The following is a 15,363-nucleotide window of genomic DNA, read 5'->3' as shown; positions in this document are numbered from 1 at the left end:
GATCCCGAGGCACCAATGGCCGTCGTGTGGCGCACGACCTGCCTCGTGGGTTCCATCTGAAAGCAAAGACGTTTCAAAGGAGTCAAATGACAGTGTGTGAATTGTTCAAAATACTATTCTAAGAAACAACTATGGCTTATCCAACTTTGGGGTGAATGCGGTCACGGGATCCTAGTGTTAGAGTTAGTAAATTCGTTTAACCCGAGTAGAAGAGAGTTCAGAGTCCCAGAGTAAAGGTCGAGGAGTAAAAGATCCTAGTACCACCCAATGGCGACGTGGGCCCGTAAGACACACAGCCATGTTAGTAAAAGTTTTTGTAATGTCTAGACTCGACTTCGGGCAAGGAGTGTGGAAAGGGGGATTCCTACAGGCAGTCGGCTCCGATACCAACTTGTGACGCCCCCGATTTGACCGTACACTAATCATGCACGCAAATGTGTACGATCAAGATCAGGGACTCACGGGAAGAAATCACAACACAACTCTAAAAACATAAATAAGTCATACAAGCATCATAATACAAGCCAGAGGGCTCGAATACAAGTGCTCGATCATAGACGAGTCAGCGGAAGCAACAATATCTGAGTACAGACACAAGTTAAACAAGTTTGCCTTAAGAAGGCTAGCACAAACTGGGATACAGATCGAATGAGGCGCAGGCCTCCTGCCTAGGATCCTCCTAACTACTCCTGGTCGTCGTCAGCGGGCTGCACGTAGTAGTAGGCACCTCCAGTGTCGTAGGAGTCATCGTCGACGGTGGCGTCTGGCTCCTGGACTCCCACATCTGGTTGCGACAACCAGGTAGGAAGGAAAGGGGGAAAAGAGGGAGAGAAGCAACCGTGAGTACTCATCCAAAGTACTCGCAAGCAAGGAGCTACACTACATATGCATGGGTATATGTGTAAAGGGCCATATCAGTGGACTGAACTGCAGAATGCCAGAATAAGAGGGCGATAGCTAATCCTGTCGAAGACTACGCTTCTGGCCATCTCCATCTTGCAGCATGTAGAAGAGAGTAGATTGAGGTCCTCCTAGTAGCATCGTATAGCATAATCCTACCCGGCGATCCCCTCCTCGTCGCCCTGTTAGAGAGCGATCACCGGGTTGTATCTGGCACTTGGAAGGGTGTATTTTATTCAGTATCCGGTTCTAGTTGTCATAAGGTCAAGGTACAACTCCGGGTCGTCCTTTTACCGAGGGACACGGCTATTCGAATAGATAAACTTCCCTGCAGGGGTGCACCACATAACCCAACACGCTCGATCCCATTTGGCCGGACACACTTTTCTGGGTCATGCCCGGCCTCGGAAGATCAACACGTCGCAGCCCCACCTAGGCTCAACAGAGAGGTCAACACGCCGGTCTAAATCCTATGCGCGCAGGGGTCTGGGCCCATCGCCCATTGCACACCTGCACGTTGCGAGGGCGGCCGGAAGCAGACCTAGCCTAGTGGCGTTCCAGTCCAATCCGGCGCGCGCCGCTCCGTCGCTGACGTCAAAAAGAGCTTCGGCTGATACCACGACGTCGAGTGCCCATAACTGTTCCCGCGTAGCTGGTTAGTGCGTATAGACCAAATGGCCAGACTCAGATCAAATACCAAGATCTCGTTAAGCGTGTTATGTCGAAGTAACCGCGGACGCCGTCCAGGGCCAGGCCCACCTCTCACCTAGCGTTCTCAACCTTCCCTGTCGCTCCGCCACAAAGATCCACTTGCGGGTACTCCTACGAGCCGACCCGACTTTAGTCACCACCAGTGTCATGTATAGAGCATATAAGTATATACCCGTGATCACCGCCCAGGTGATCACGGCCCGATAGTATAGCACAGCAGACGGACAAGAATGTAGGGCCACTGATGGAAAACTAGCACCCTATACTAAGCATGTAGGATTGCAGGTAAAGGTAACAACAGTAGAAGCAAGGGCAGGCTATGCATCAGTATAGGATTAACGGAAAGCAGTAACATGCTACACTACTCTAATGCAAGCAGTATAGAGAAGAATAGGCGATATCTGGTGATCAAGGGGGGGCTTGCCTGGTTGCTCTGGCAAGTAGGAGGGGTCGTCAACTCCGTAGTCGAACTGGGCAGCAGCAGTGTCGGTCTCGTAGTCTACCAGAGAGAAGAGGGGGGAAGAAACAGTAAATACAATGCAAACATAAGCATGACGATGCGTGACATGACAATGAGCAGTGCTAGGTGTGTCCTAACGCGACAGTAGGTGGTACCGGCGAAGGGGGGAACATCCGGGAAAGTATTCCCGATGTTTCGCGTTTTCGGGCAGACGGACCGGAGGGGGAAAGTTGCGAGTTCGATAGGTTAGGGATGTGTGGTGGACGAACGGGCTGCGTATCCGGATTCGTCTCGTCGTTCTGAGCAACTTTCATGTACAAAGTATTTTCATCTGAGCAACGGTTTATTTTATATTAATTTTAAAAAATTATTAATTTCTGGAATTTATTTAATTATTTAATATATACATTATCCGAAACAGTGTTGCCATGACATCAGCATGACATCATGCTGACATCAGCAGTCATCTGACACGTGGGTCCCACATGTCATAGACTGATTAGGGTAATTAGGGTTAACTAATTAATTAACTAATAATTAAACTAATTAATTAAATTAGATTAATCTAAACAGGGTTAATTAACTAAATTAATTTAGTTAATTAATTAATTAAATTAATTAAATTTATTATTATTATTTTTTTATATTTTTTTGTCATTCTGGGGGTGGGGCCCCCTTGTCATTGGCCCAAGGGCCAAACGGGCGCTGGGCAGCGGTTACAGGCACGGGCGGGGCGTGCGCCCACATGCAGGCCCGAGGCCACCAAGGGGGGGGCGCCGGCCACGGCGGCAGCCGGAGCAGCGCGACAAGGGGGGCGACAGGGCGGGGTTCGGCCCCGGCGGGAAGCGGCTCGGCGCGGCGGCCGGCTGCAGGGAGGGCGCAGAGCGACGGGTTGGGGGTCACGGTGGAGGCGACGATGGGGCGAGCTGGGCGCTGCAGCGAGGCGTGCCGCGACGGTGCGGAGGCGGCGCGGGTCAGGCGGCCCGGGCTAAGGCGGGGCGCAACGGCGACGGCGAGCGGCTGCGCTAGGCGAGGACGTGGCCGGAGCGATGCGCTGCCGGCAGCGAAGCGGCGAGCAGGGGCCGCGGCAGGGGGGCCTAGTGGCGCGGTGGCGCGGGGCGTGCGATGGATGAGGCCACCGCGAGCGGGCGACGCGAGCTGCGGCGCGGGCATGCGTGCGAGTGCAACGAGCAGCCGGAGTGGGCGGGCACGGCGTCGGGCGGGAGAAGCGGCGAGCGGGGTATGGCCCGAGCAACGGCGCGGTTGGGCGCGGCGGACGAGGTCGTGGCGCACGGGGCAGAGGGGAGAGGAGGAGGGCGCGGCCCTCACCGACGTTGCAGAGTAGAGGGGGCGGCGAGGCTCGATGAGGTCCGATGGGGAGGAGGACGGGGACGGGTCGGCGACGGCGGCGGGGTCGACGACGGGGACGAGGAGAAGCAGTCTGGCGAGGAGGAGGAGGCAGGCCGGCGAGGGCGAGGCGGCGCGTGCTCCTGGCGGCGGCGGGCGACGGCGGTCTCCTCTCGATCCCGATCCAAATCGGGGGAGAGGGGGAGATATTTCGGGGGAGTGGGGGGTGTCGGTGGTGAGTGGATAAGGGGGGTTGTGGGTGGCCGGCTGGGCCTGATGGGTTGGCCCAGTTAGGCCACGGCCCAGGGGGTTTTCTCTCTTTTTTTTTGTAATTTCTTTTCTTTTCTGTTTTAAATCATTTTAAATTATCTAGGCATTTTATAAAAATGTGTTTATTACACCATATTTACTTATGCAAAGTATGGCACCTCCCGAACATTTTTGTTTTAAATTTTAAAAAACCTTTATCGTCGACATTAATTTGAATTTGAATTTTTAAACGGTTTGACCTAACGATAGATTAGCAAAGTAATCGTGGTGTCGTGGCACCATTAGCGTGGGATTACTGTAGCTTGATTATCCGGGCGTTACACCTGGGCTGCTGCCCTCTCTCTCCCTTCAGGCCCACTAAGGCCCAATACTTCCCCGGGGGGTTCCGGTAACCCCTCCGGCACTCCGGTTTTTTCCGAAACCACCCGGAACACTTCCGGTGTCCGAATATAGTCTTCCAATATATCGATCTTTATGTCTCGACCATTTAGAGACTCCTCGTCATGTCCGTGATCATATCCGGGACTCTGAACTACCTTCGGTACATCAAAACACAAAAACTCATAACACCGATCGTCACCGAACTTTAAGCGTGCGGACCCTACGGGTTCGAGGACTATGTAGACATGACCGAGACACGTCTCTGGTCAATAACCAATAGCGGAACCTAGATGCTCATGTTGGCTCCCACATATTCTACAAAGATCTTTATCGGTCAAACCGCATAACAACATATGTTGTTCCCTTTGTCATCGGTATGTTACTTGCCCGAGATTTGATCGTCGGTATCTCAATACCTAGTTCAATCTCGTTACCAGCTGGGCGAGCATGAAGGAAGTCTTCAAGGGACACTTCGTCGCCATGAAGAAGGATTTCTCCATTGTCGAACTAGAACAAGTTCGGCAGTGGCGAGAGGAGCCCATTGATGACTACATCATCCGCTTCCGCAACAGCTATGTGCATCTCGCTAGGGAGATGCATCTCGAGGATGCCATTGAGATGTGTGTCCATGGCATGCAGCGGCACTGGTCGCTAGAGGTGTCTCGGCGTGAGCCAAGAAACTTTAGCGCTCTCAGCTCAGCTGTTGCAGCCACCAAGCTGGAGTTTGACAAGTCTCCACAGGTCATGGAGCTTTACAAGAATGCGAGCGCCTTCAACCCTGCCAAGCGCTTTGCCTCAACGTTTAAGCTCCCTAATAATGGGGGCAAGACAAATGTGGCGGCGGAGGCGAACACCAACAGGATGCTTACCTCAGCACCAAGAAGTACCGTGCCCACCTTGGGTGTACGGACCGAGCAAGCTGGGGGGAGGCGACGTGCATCCATGCATGATCTTCTCAAGAAGTCGTACATCTTTCGCTGCGAGTTGGTGAAAGACATGTTCGACCAACTGATGGAGCATCGGGCTCTGAATCTGGCTGAACCTCAAAGACCTGACCGGGTAAACATGGATGACAATCCTTTGTATTGCCCATACCACAGGTACTTAGGTCACGCAATCGAGGATTGCATCGCCTTCAAGGAATGGCTCCAACGAGCCGTCAATGAGAAAAGGGTCACCCTAGGCCCAGAAGTCGTCAAGCCAGACTACCACTCCGTGGACATGGTGAGCGTGGAGTCGTGGACCTCATCGGGGCAAGGCCAAGCAGGCGAGCCATCACAGGTTCCGATCACTCAGGTGGAGCATCGGCTATCCGACCTTGTCCTCGCCACCACGACAACACCTCTGATTCCTCAGGAGGTTGCCCTTGTCACACGTAAGGAGCAGCCTTTGAGCATGATTTGTCACCATCCGCATGCGTGGGGCTTGCCTCCGCGAACTCCTCGCAGAGCACCTTCGACGGAAGTACCGCCGCCAACTCGACGGTGGGCTGATCCAAGCCAACGCCGCCCTCTATCAAGGTCCATCCCCAGGTTAGTGGGGGATGAGTCATTCCCTCGACAGGGGATGATACTCCCCACTTTGGTGCCATTCCAGCCCCAGCGCTGGGGGCAGGCGCCGGCGAAGGATACTGGAGAAATCCAGGAACCTGTCACCTCTCAATCATTGGGCACTGAGAGTAGCAGTGTTGTCCCCAACTACATCGAGCCAACACTGGACGCCATCAACACCGTGTTCAGAACCTCGAAAGGCAACTTCTACCACACCATGATGCCTTTCGGGTTGATGAACGCTGGCGCCACCTACCAGCACGCCATGACGCATGTCCTCGGAGGTGGCCGAGTGGTTGACCCGCAAGAAGCCGGGCCAATGCCACCAATCAACAGTAGGTTCTTGAAAAAGTACTTTGCATAAAAGGCTTTCTTTTCTCTTGCTTTTTTTCTTTGGCTTGTTTCCTTCTTCTTTTGCCTTGCAAGAAGCGGAGTTTTTGGTGGCTTATCAAAGTCTGTATTGCACTCACAATTGCATGAAGTGGATTTGTTCGCGTTTCTTTTGTTTCCCCTTCTAATGGATTGCAAAATCCTACAAAAAAGGGCTTTTCCCGAACCACACTCTGCTGTGACGGACGATTTGGCTGCCTTGGGACTTGTCTAGTGGAGTGGCTCTCATACCCCCCAAAACACGACACCCACCCACCATATGCTCCTAGAGGCAGCGGAGAAGACTACTTGGGTTGCTTATAAACAATGAAGCCCCACACCCCCAGGCTCCTGGACGTGTCTCAGGTTCCTCGAGACTCCACACGCTCCAGGGAAGACTCTAGGCAAAAGATCAGGAAAGGGCTGCCCGATCCAACATAAGTTGGGTTAGGTGCATAGCCGCTTGACAACCCTGGGGCGTGCCAGCAAAGCTCCAGATAAAATGCCTGAGGGTTTTAGTCCACATAGGTGGATGACTGCCTTCCAAGTTCTCAAGGCGGTCCCCGAAGAAACATGAAGCAAACCTCCAAGCGCGTGCAAACGCGCCTTGAAAGATGAAACAATCTTCTGAAGCCCACGGCCACCAAGGCCGTCAATGAAGCAAACCTTCCAAGGGGAGACGATCCGTAGAAGTTCGCGGCCACCAAGGCCGCCCATGAAGCTATTCTCTCCAAGGGGAGACGATCCTCGAAAGTTCACGGCCACCAAGGCCGTCCATGAAGCAAACCTCAAGAATCCAGAAGCCAATCCCGACGTGCAAGCAGTAAGGAAACCACTGGAAAGAAGGCGAGAGGTAGTCATCCACCACCCCTCAACAAAGGCATGAACATATGTATTTCAGCCGTTGTCCCAAAACCACATACCATAAATACACCTTAGCCAAGTCTCTGGGTTCTTGAGGCCCGGAAGGGAGAATGGTGGAGTTGTGGGGTTACTCCTTGCCATGATGGGCTAGGGTACGATTCCCTGCTACCTCTCGGAAGCATTCCAATCACATCATCGTGATACACACATACTCACACGTAAACAACACACACAAGGCAATAAGTCATTGAGTTGCGATCGTCATGGCTTTTCGATGATTCCCAATGACTAAGTCCTTCGGCAGCCTTTTCCGATGTCACACTCATAGCTAGTGTCTAACAGATAAGCCAACATTTTAAACAAAACAAAAAAACCTTTTTTTCCTCTTTGTGGTTTGGTTTCCATTTGGTCTTTCTCGTCGTTTCGTTCCTCTAACTTTGTGCAGGGCCGACTACGTTTTTATGCAAATGAGAGAAGATGCACCTTTGGTTCTACATCACCATGCGCGCCAAGGGGCATCACCGCCCTTCAAATGTCCACTGCACCAACAACCTCTACGACGACCATGGCGGGAGGGCCGGGGCCGAGGTCCCATTGGCGAACGACATCCCCAAATGGCGCCAAGCCGTGTCGCCACCCCGTTGGCCCCACTCTACTTCAACCTATGTCTCTAACGTCGAGGGCAGCGCTGCCCCTCAGTGTTAGAACTTTGTCACTTCCACAACAACGACAACACCGAGGGCGACGCTAGCCCCTTGACTATTCACATTGACGGTGGAGTCCCCACATAATATCGTCTTCAACACCACAAGCCGTGGGCATCGTCAACTACGGAAACACGAAGCTTCAAGCCATGATGCTGACACTGAAGGCGGACCTTCCCCTCAGTCGTCGGTATTATGGCAACTTTACAACAACATCACCCGGGGCAAGGCTATGCCCTCAAACATCTTCGGCGGCAACAGTGGGCTTGCACAACGCTGTCATCGCCACACCAGGTCGGCCTTGTCACCGACCCATCACACTCGGCGATAGGGCGAGAAATCGATGGCGTTCCGATGTCCTGTCCGCATGGCCATGTCGAGCTTAATTGTGGGAACAGTGTAGCGCGCCAGTGCGGCCAGCGCAAAGCTGTGAAACCCTTCAGTCTCGTTCGCTGGAACCATGCAGTTAAACGGTCCCGACTTGTCTGATAAAACCTTCATGGCGCGGCATGGTGTTTCGTCGCAAACTGAGGATGATGTGAGGAAGCTTGGTTGACATGCGTCGTGGCAGCAATACAACCCAACAAGATTCCTCAACCTCTCTTTTGGCTTTCGCTTTGGCCACTGCGGTTAACCTGAAGCTATGAAACCCTTCGGTTTTGTCGGCTGGCACCGTGCATCTAAACGGTCACGACTTGACCGATAGCACCTTCAGCGCATGGCATGGCGTTCCGTCGCAGGCTGAGAAGGACTCGAGGTTACTTGATTGCCAGGCACCACGGCAGCAATCGTGGTCCAATAAGGTACCTCTATTTTTTTTCTTCCGTCCACCTTTTCGCTTTGGCGAATTTAGTCGCTAATAGTTGAAGAAGTGTTCCTCTCATAAGAACATGTGACTTACAAGTGCTTAAAAAAAATAAACTTCAAGGCTGCAAAAGAAATGCGTCGTTTGGTTGTCAAGAAATTCTTTCACCTAGTCACGTCCGATTCGCTTCGCATCGAACGCGACTCGGTGAGGGGGCATTTGTTTGAAGCGGTTTTGTACCGAGCTATCTCAAAATAATTATACTTGACATTGTAGAAAAAAAATGCAATATCAGGGATACACACGTGTACTAGTACATTAGCTAGCTATTGCTTGATTCATGCATGCGAGTGCTCCATCACGTACCCATCCATGCATGCATTGTGAGCAAGTACACGCTGATAACATGCATGATCAATGTCACGTACCGTGTATACATACATACTTGAATACCCGCACGTACCCCGGCCGGCAAGTGTGCGTATGTCTACAAATACATGTACATAACCAAGCCATCCGGTGTGTACGCTGAGGAGAAGATAAGCACCAAGAGAGAGAGATGTTTTAAACGTGTTTCCTTGCACGTGAAGATAGGAGCGGCCGAACAGCCGAGCCATCGCACGTCTACTCTATCTCTCTGGCCGCCTATAAATACAGGATAACTCACGCACAGAGGGGGAGAGGCACACGGAAGGAGCCCGGCGGAAGACAGATCGATCTGTCTCTCGCGCTCCTACGCAAACGCACGAAGCACCCACTAGGAGATCCATCCCTCAGTCAGGAAGCACCAGGGGAGCCGCCGCGAGATCGATCCATCACACGGACATCCATCACACGGAGCACGCATCCGGGGAGCTCGTGCAGGCGGCCGAGACTCCGTACGCAACAGGGCGAGGCTCACCGGAGCTGCTAACGAAGATCGCATCATGCCGATCATCTTCTCTGAAGGTGAGAACCATAACTAGTCTATCCCTCGCATCCCATCTCTTCTCCCTCGATGGTGGTGATCGGAGCTGCGGCCGGACGGCCGGAGTCGAGGCGGGCCGTCGGCTCCATCTCATCTCATTGAAGACGACGCCGCCGCCCCGGGTCTGCCGTTCATGTGTAGCCCCGGTGCACTACTCACCGGCGACGACTTCCGCGAGGACGGTGACGACGTGCGGAGTTTGCCGGGCCTAGGGAACCCCCAGCGCACCCTCCACGCAAGACGACGACGCGCCAGGGTTGCCGTTTCGTGGGCAGCCACCGGCGATCCTTCACGCCGGACCCATCACCCGACGCGCCGAGGTTGCCCTTCGTGTGCAGCCCCTGATGACTCCTTCACGCCAGATTCACCATCGGCGACGACATGCCGGGGCTGCCGCCTATGCGCGACCCCCGGCGCACCCTCCATCCAAGACGGCGACGTGTCGGGGCCACCATCCGTGCATGGTCCCCGGTGCACCCTCCACCGGCAAGTCCTCCGGCAACACCATCATGCCGGGACTCTGCGACACGCGTCGTTTGACTTGGTGCAATCTAGCGTGCCACCCCCTCCTACCTACAACATCGGCGGCGCCAGGGTAAGGCTCTGCCACATCGCGGACTTACTCGCCCCGTCTCACCGGTCCATGGAGGCACCATGGACTGGTCGGGACTTGTCGACACGCATCGTTTGACTGGGCACCACCTAGTGCACCACCCCTTCTACCTACACCATCGGCGGCGCCTGGGCGAGGCACCGCCGCATCGCGAGGTCTCCTTCGCCACTGTCTGACCGGTCCATGGAGGCGCACCCCGGCCGCACCCTCCACGCAAGATGGCGACGGATCAGGGCCACCATCCGTGCACGGTCCTCGGTGCACCCTCCACCGCCGAGTCTGCCGGCAACACCATCGTGCCGGGACTTGGCGACACGCATCGTTCGGCTCGGCGCACTCTAGTGCGCCGCCCACATCTTCACCATCGGCGGTGCCAGGGCGAGGCACCGCCGCATCGTGGGGCCTCATTCGCTCCTGCCTCGCCGGTCCATGGAGGAACACGACGACACACATCGTAACCATGGAGGCGGCGCGGCGCTTGACGAGTCACGATGACTCGTCGTAACTATGACGGCGGAGACATCATCCGGCTGCGGCCGGGACACGCTTAGGCGTATCTTGCGGCCTCCCTCTTCGTCGGCACGAACACGTGTCACACGTGCCGGGGTCCGCTAATTTCTAGTGGCTCCCGGTCCGGATGCATCCGCCGTGGAGGCAGACTCGGAATCACCGTCGGCACTCCGTGTCGGCGGCGTGCGGCTCTTGTGCCATCGCCGGCCGTGACGAGCGGTGCAAGGTGGCGACTTCCCCCGCCATTGGCGGCGGTGTATGCGGTCATTGACGGATGTGTGCACACCATGTGTCGCACGTCCATCCATTCCTTCTTCTTCTTTCGACATCTACTCCCGCGGGGCATACCCCTCGCACTTCCGGCGAATCTACAATGTCATCGACGACGTCCAAGCCAAGCCCAACCATGCATGCTACTTCAACAACCACATCGACGCCGCTCAAGGCCGACGAGGCAAGACGGCGTAGGCGGGCGTGGCCGGAGCAAAGGCCATGTTTTCGACGGCGCGTGTACCACTTCGTACATGGACTCTATCGCCGCCACACACACACCACCACCATGCATGAGGAACGTGAAGCGAAGACCTAAGACGACGATTGCGCAGCTTAATCGGAGGTGTTCCGCGGTACTATCCATGGGAGTAATTAACCGGGGGCTTTACGAGGCCCCCGGGAACCAGGAGACTATGATCGCTTGATCCCTTGGCCGCGCCAACATGCCTCACCTTTTTCTTTTCTTATTCTTTGTATTTGTGTACTATGTACACTGGCACACCCGCAACACTTTGTACCCCGGGTCAAGAAGACGCTTATACGAAACCTTTATCCTTTTGTACGAACGCGTCATTTCCTTTTTTGTGTCAAACACGGTGGTACACAGTCTGCTCTGTCCCACTCCAGGTACGCCGCCCCGCCTCCACCACATCCATTCTACCTCCGGAGGGCGTCCACTGGCACCGTTGGGTGCTTGTGCCCTCGCCTGCGCCGGGCCGATCGAGGAAGCCCGAGTCGAAGGCGCGGGCCGCACGTCGCGAGAGGCAACGCGCGAGGGAGGCTATGGCGGCGAGCAACGCGTCGGCGAGGCGCCGGGCACTCGCGCGCGTGCCGGTTAATCTCGAGGACGCGCTCATTGCGTCCATCCTCCGGCGCTCCATGACAACGGCAGAGACAGATGCATATCGACTGCGGCGGAAGAACGCCAAGGCGCTTCGGCTCGCTATCGAGTTGTCGGAGCGTGAGGCGTCGGCGAAGGCGGCGACGAAGGCAAAGGCGAGGAGGCACGCCGAATATTTTTTGAAACTGCATCGTTTGGTTGTCCGATGATTGTTTATGCTATAATTATGCCCGATATAACTAGACTTGGTGCTAGTTCGTTGATCTACGTAAGTTTATTTTTATACGTGCATGTATTGTATGGATATGAGGGGCCCGATTTGATATACACAAATGTGGACGCAGCAAAATAAGGAGTGTCCGGTCAGCCCACGGTGGATTTGATGTCTTCCGCTATAGATGCTCTTATTAGTTGACAGGATGACGCATGAGAGGGATTGATGCCCACATTCCAACGATGCTTTTATCAACAAAACGAAACCCGGCTGAAGCTCTGAATAAACAAGAAACATAATGCAGAGCAAAAGCAAACAACAGAACGAGTCGCAATGGAAGAACACATGGATTAAGAAGGAATTTACATCAAAGTGCGCTATGAATCAAATTCTCCTACCACACTTGTTTGCGACCAGCAAACACATAACCAAAAAATAGAAAGAAAAAGGAACACAAATCACATGATTGATCACAACTACTAAAGCAAGAACAAAAAGAAAGCAGGGACGAGAGCTCCCAAGAACACCTCAAAACGCATTCTTATTGCTAATTACTACGCAGAGCTCTCGTCGTCTCACTGCCATTAACCGTGTGAAGTGGCTAGAACAGAGCAGAGCAGATCACCACCTCCTCTGCAAGGACGCTTGCCGGTCATTCTCGACGGACCCCGTCGACGGGCGGTCGAGGCGGCCGACGACGGCCGTCTTGAAGTTGAACGCCTCCTCCACCCGGTTGCACGACCGCTGCATTCCGACCCCGCTCAGGCTGGCCCGGGACTCCACCACCACCACCTCGCTCAGCGGCACCCGCTTCCTGTTCGTGGGGGGCTCCGGCCGCTGCTTCGGCGCGCTGTGCGACCGCACTTTTGCCTCGAAGGACTGCGTGCTGGACATGTAGCTGGGGCAGTTGAGCAGAGATGAGGACGAGTAGCCGCCGCCGCACACGCTCTTGGTCGGGGTGGCCGGCGCGTTCGCGTTCATGTACCGCGGCGTGCACTGCGCCGTCGCCGGCCGGGCCTTCTCCATCGCGCACCAGTCGTACTCGGGGAGGTGGCGCGGGGTCGGCACGGCGATGCGGGGCGGCGCGCCGCCTGGCATGTGGCACGGCAGCAGCAGCGGCGACGACATGGGGTTGGCGGCGGCGCACCATTCCTCGCACGGGTCGAGCAGCGGGGAGCTCGCCCGGCGCGACGACGACCGAGATTTGGGCCTGCCGGTGTCCATCTCCACGATCTTGGGGCTCCGGTCGTACCCGTAGGACGACGACTCGATGCTCGCCGACAGCCTCCGGCTGTACGCCGCCACCCCGTGCTCGCTCCTCGTGTCGTCCGCGTACCGCTCCTGCTGCACCACAACCATTGCACATGGCATGATTTCCATTAGAATCGTCGCCATTGATTACAGATGGAGTACGTTGACAAACGGAATCAAAAAATATACGGAATAGTTTAATTGATGGCCTACCAAGGAGCGGCGCGGCCGGAAAGAAGAATGGTGGAGCTGCGGGAGAGCGGCGCTGGCGACGGCGCGGTGGGCGCGCATGCTGGCCTGCGCGCGCACCAGCGCCTGCATGCTCTGCAGTGTGGCGGCCGCCTGCTTTCGCACGAGGTAGCCGCGCACCAGCGCCTGCAGCTTCACGAGGGCCTTGAGCGCACGCAGCGCCTTCTTAGCCTGCAAACCAGCGCGAGATTTCGTCACGGCAAGAACACAGCGCAGCAGGAGATCGCTGTATTTGCAGTAGATGGCAACTGGTCTTGCTGATTCTGATAGATGCTTACCAAGAAGCCTCGGAATGCCGTCTGGATCCGGACCGCCGCGGCCGCCGGTCCGCGGTGCTCGCCGGCGTGGGCGGCGCGGCCCTTGTTGGTGAGACGCACGACGGCGACGGCGGCATGGGCCGCAGCCACGGCCGCGTCGGCCGCTGCTTGGGTGGCCGCCGCCACGGCGATGGCGTGCTTGCTCTGCTCCCGCTCCGTCTCGTCGTACACCGACCTGAGCCAGGCCGCCTCAGCCGCCCTCGCGATCGCCGCGTTGCCCCCGCGCGCCGACGTTGCCGCAGCGGCTGCAGCGGCCTCCGCCGAGTCGCGCGACGACTTGCCGAAGCTCCAGCGCTTGGCATTGGTTGGCGGAGGTATCGGCTTCTGGTCCTTGCTCTGCTCCTTCTTACCGCCGCCGCCTAGGAAGCCCCGGATCCAGCGCGCCGCCTTGCCCATGGCCGGACCTGAGGACTCCGGCCGGCGAGAGGCGGCGGTGGGCGGGCAGGGCTTGCTGGTGAACCAAGAGAGCAGTGGGAAGCGTGAGTGAGCTAGTAGAAAAAGAAGGGGAGGTTTGAATAAGAGAGGGAAACGGAAGGGGGCGCGTGGATGGCGTCGGGCCGGAGATAAAAAGGGGCTACCTACGCTATTAGGGCAGCCATTAGCGCGGGGCCCCCTCTCCCTCTCTCGTTAATTAAGTAAAGAATTTATTAAAGAAATGGATTAGCGACGTCCAAGGAAGCGACATTTGCCATGCAAGAGATTTTGGGCGACCCAAGGTTCAAAAAGGGACAGCGTACGCCCAAAAAGACTCGAACAAGAAAGGGGAATTTAAAGGTGGCCAGCTCGAGAACGACGGGAACTCATTTTTGGCACCGAAAACCTTACTTGGAAAAATGTTTACGTGAGGAAAGAATGAAAACAATGGAAGATGTTTCGTTTTACCCCGGGGCGGGCCCTCCACTGCACGGTGCCAGCCATCTGCCGCTGCCCCCCAGCCCCAGCGGCCAAGTTGCCAAGAAAAGCCCACACCCAAACCCAGCAGGGGCACGAGGGAGGGAGACGCGGCCACGGAACAAGACAATGCACGCATGCATGACTCCAAACTCCACACAGTAGGTCCAGTGCAGTGCAGTGCAGGGGAGAGAGTGCATGCCCAGATCGACCAAGCAACCCTACAAATTTCAATAACGCGCGCGCATGACAGAGATCGGGACGGGCGGCCGGAGATGCGATTAGACCGTCTCCAGTCTCCCTTTTTTCTCGCCGGTGAACAGAAGCTTGACTCCCAGTCACTGTTCCCTCCTTCGCAGGCGCGGGCATGCACACATGACTGCGCGCATATACCACGTACGAACCACTGCTAGGCTGGGCATGGCAAAAGGCTACAGCCATATGGATCACACGTACCGCCCACGAATCGCCGATAGGCAACGGACCAAGATATCCTTGGGTGTTGAGATCTGATGATGAGTGATCGTGGGGACGTCACCTAGCCAGGACAAGATCACAAAGACCCAGCTCCCTATCTCCTACGGATTCTCTCCCTCCTTGTAGCTATAGCTAGCCTCGCAAAGCTAGGTGCAGCTGCAAAAGGCGACGCCAAAAGTTGCTTAAATAGGCCTGGAAGACCAGTGGGGAAAGGAGGAGGAGGAGGAGGGGAAAAGGCCAATCCATCCATGCAAGCTGCAAGTGCAAGCCTTCCCTTTGGTACTCCATAATCAAAACGTACGGTGAAAGAAAGAAATATGTGGTTTGTTGGTTCCATTGGCCCATATGGTTGCCATCATGCATGCTTCGCGCTTGCAGGTCTGGTTGTGGTTGCGCACG

The 15,363-nt window shown here is 55.6% G+C and overlaps 1 protein-coding gene and 1 long non-coding RNA gene across 3 annotated transcripts; one reads left to right on the top strand and one right to left on the bottom strand.

Moving 5' to 3' along the window:
* Positions 1-9,045: 9,045 nt before the first annotated feature.
* Positions 9,046-11,850, top strand: LOC123166766 (uncharacterized). Its single transcript, XR_006483698.1, has 2 exons — positions 9,046-9,309; positions 11,352-11,850. It is a non-coding gene; the product is annotated as an uncharacterized lncRNA (long non-coding RNA).
* Positions 11,851-12,005: 155 nt separating this feature from the next.
* LOC123180735 (protein IQ-domain 26) lies at positions 12,006-15,109 on the bottom strand. Of its 2 annotated transcripts, XM_044592858.1 has the most exons (4): positions 14,944-15,109; positions 13,558-14,047; positions 13,244-13,450; positions 12,006-13,123 (listed from the first exon to the last, which is right to left on the bottom strand). In XM_044592858.1, exons 2-4 carry the CDS (start codon positions 13,990-13,992, stop codon positions 12,401-12,403), a joined length of 1,365 nt encoding a protein of 454 aa, XP_044448793.1. In that variant the 5' UTR covers positions 13,993-14,047; positions 14,944-15,109; the 3' UTR covers positions 12,006-12,400. The 2 variants fall into 2 exon arrangements, with proteins under 2 accessions (XP_044448793.1, XP_044448794.1); XM_044592859.1 differs by lacking the exon at positions 14,944-15,109 and having other exon boundaries at positions 12,006-13,120; positions 13,558-14,873.
* Between the last annotated feature and the right edge of the window lie 254 nt (positions 15,110-15,363).

Source organism: Triticum aestivum, chromosome 1D (assembly GCF_018294505.1).
Source record: "Triticum aestivum cultivar Chinese Spring chromosome 1D, IWGSC CS RefSeq v2.1, whole genome shotgun sequence".
Lineage (NCBI taxonomy): Eukaryota > Viridiplantae > Streptophyta > Magnoliopsida > Poales > Poaceae > Triticum > Triticum aestivum.
This window is presented reverse-complemented; position numbering and strand designations above follow the sequence as displayed.

What these genes read in the sequence shown, in the direction of transcription:
- LOC123180735 (XM_044592858.1), bottom strand. Translation starts at nt 13,992, where the DNA reads ATGGGCAAGGCGGCGCGCTGGATCCGGGGCTTCCTAGGCGGCGGCGGT. An exon ending in CGGCATTCCGAGGCTTCTTG is followed by an intron (nt 13,451 to 13,557) that starts GTAAGCATCTAT and finishes GCTGGTTTGCAG; the next exon opens with GCTAAGAAGGCGCTGCGTGC. An exon ending in TCCGGCCGCGCCGCTCCTTG is followed by an intron (nt 13,124 to 13,243) that starts GTAGGCCATCAA and finishes GTTGTGGTGCAG; the next exon opens with CAGGAGCGGTACGCGGACGA.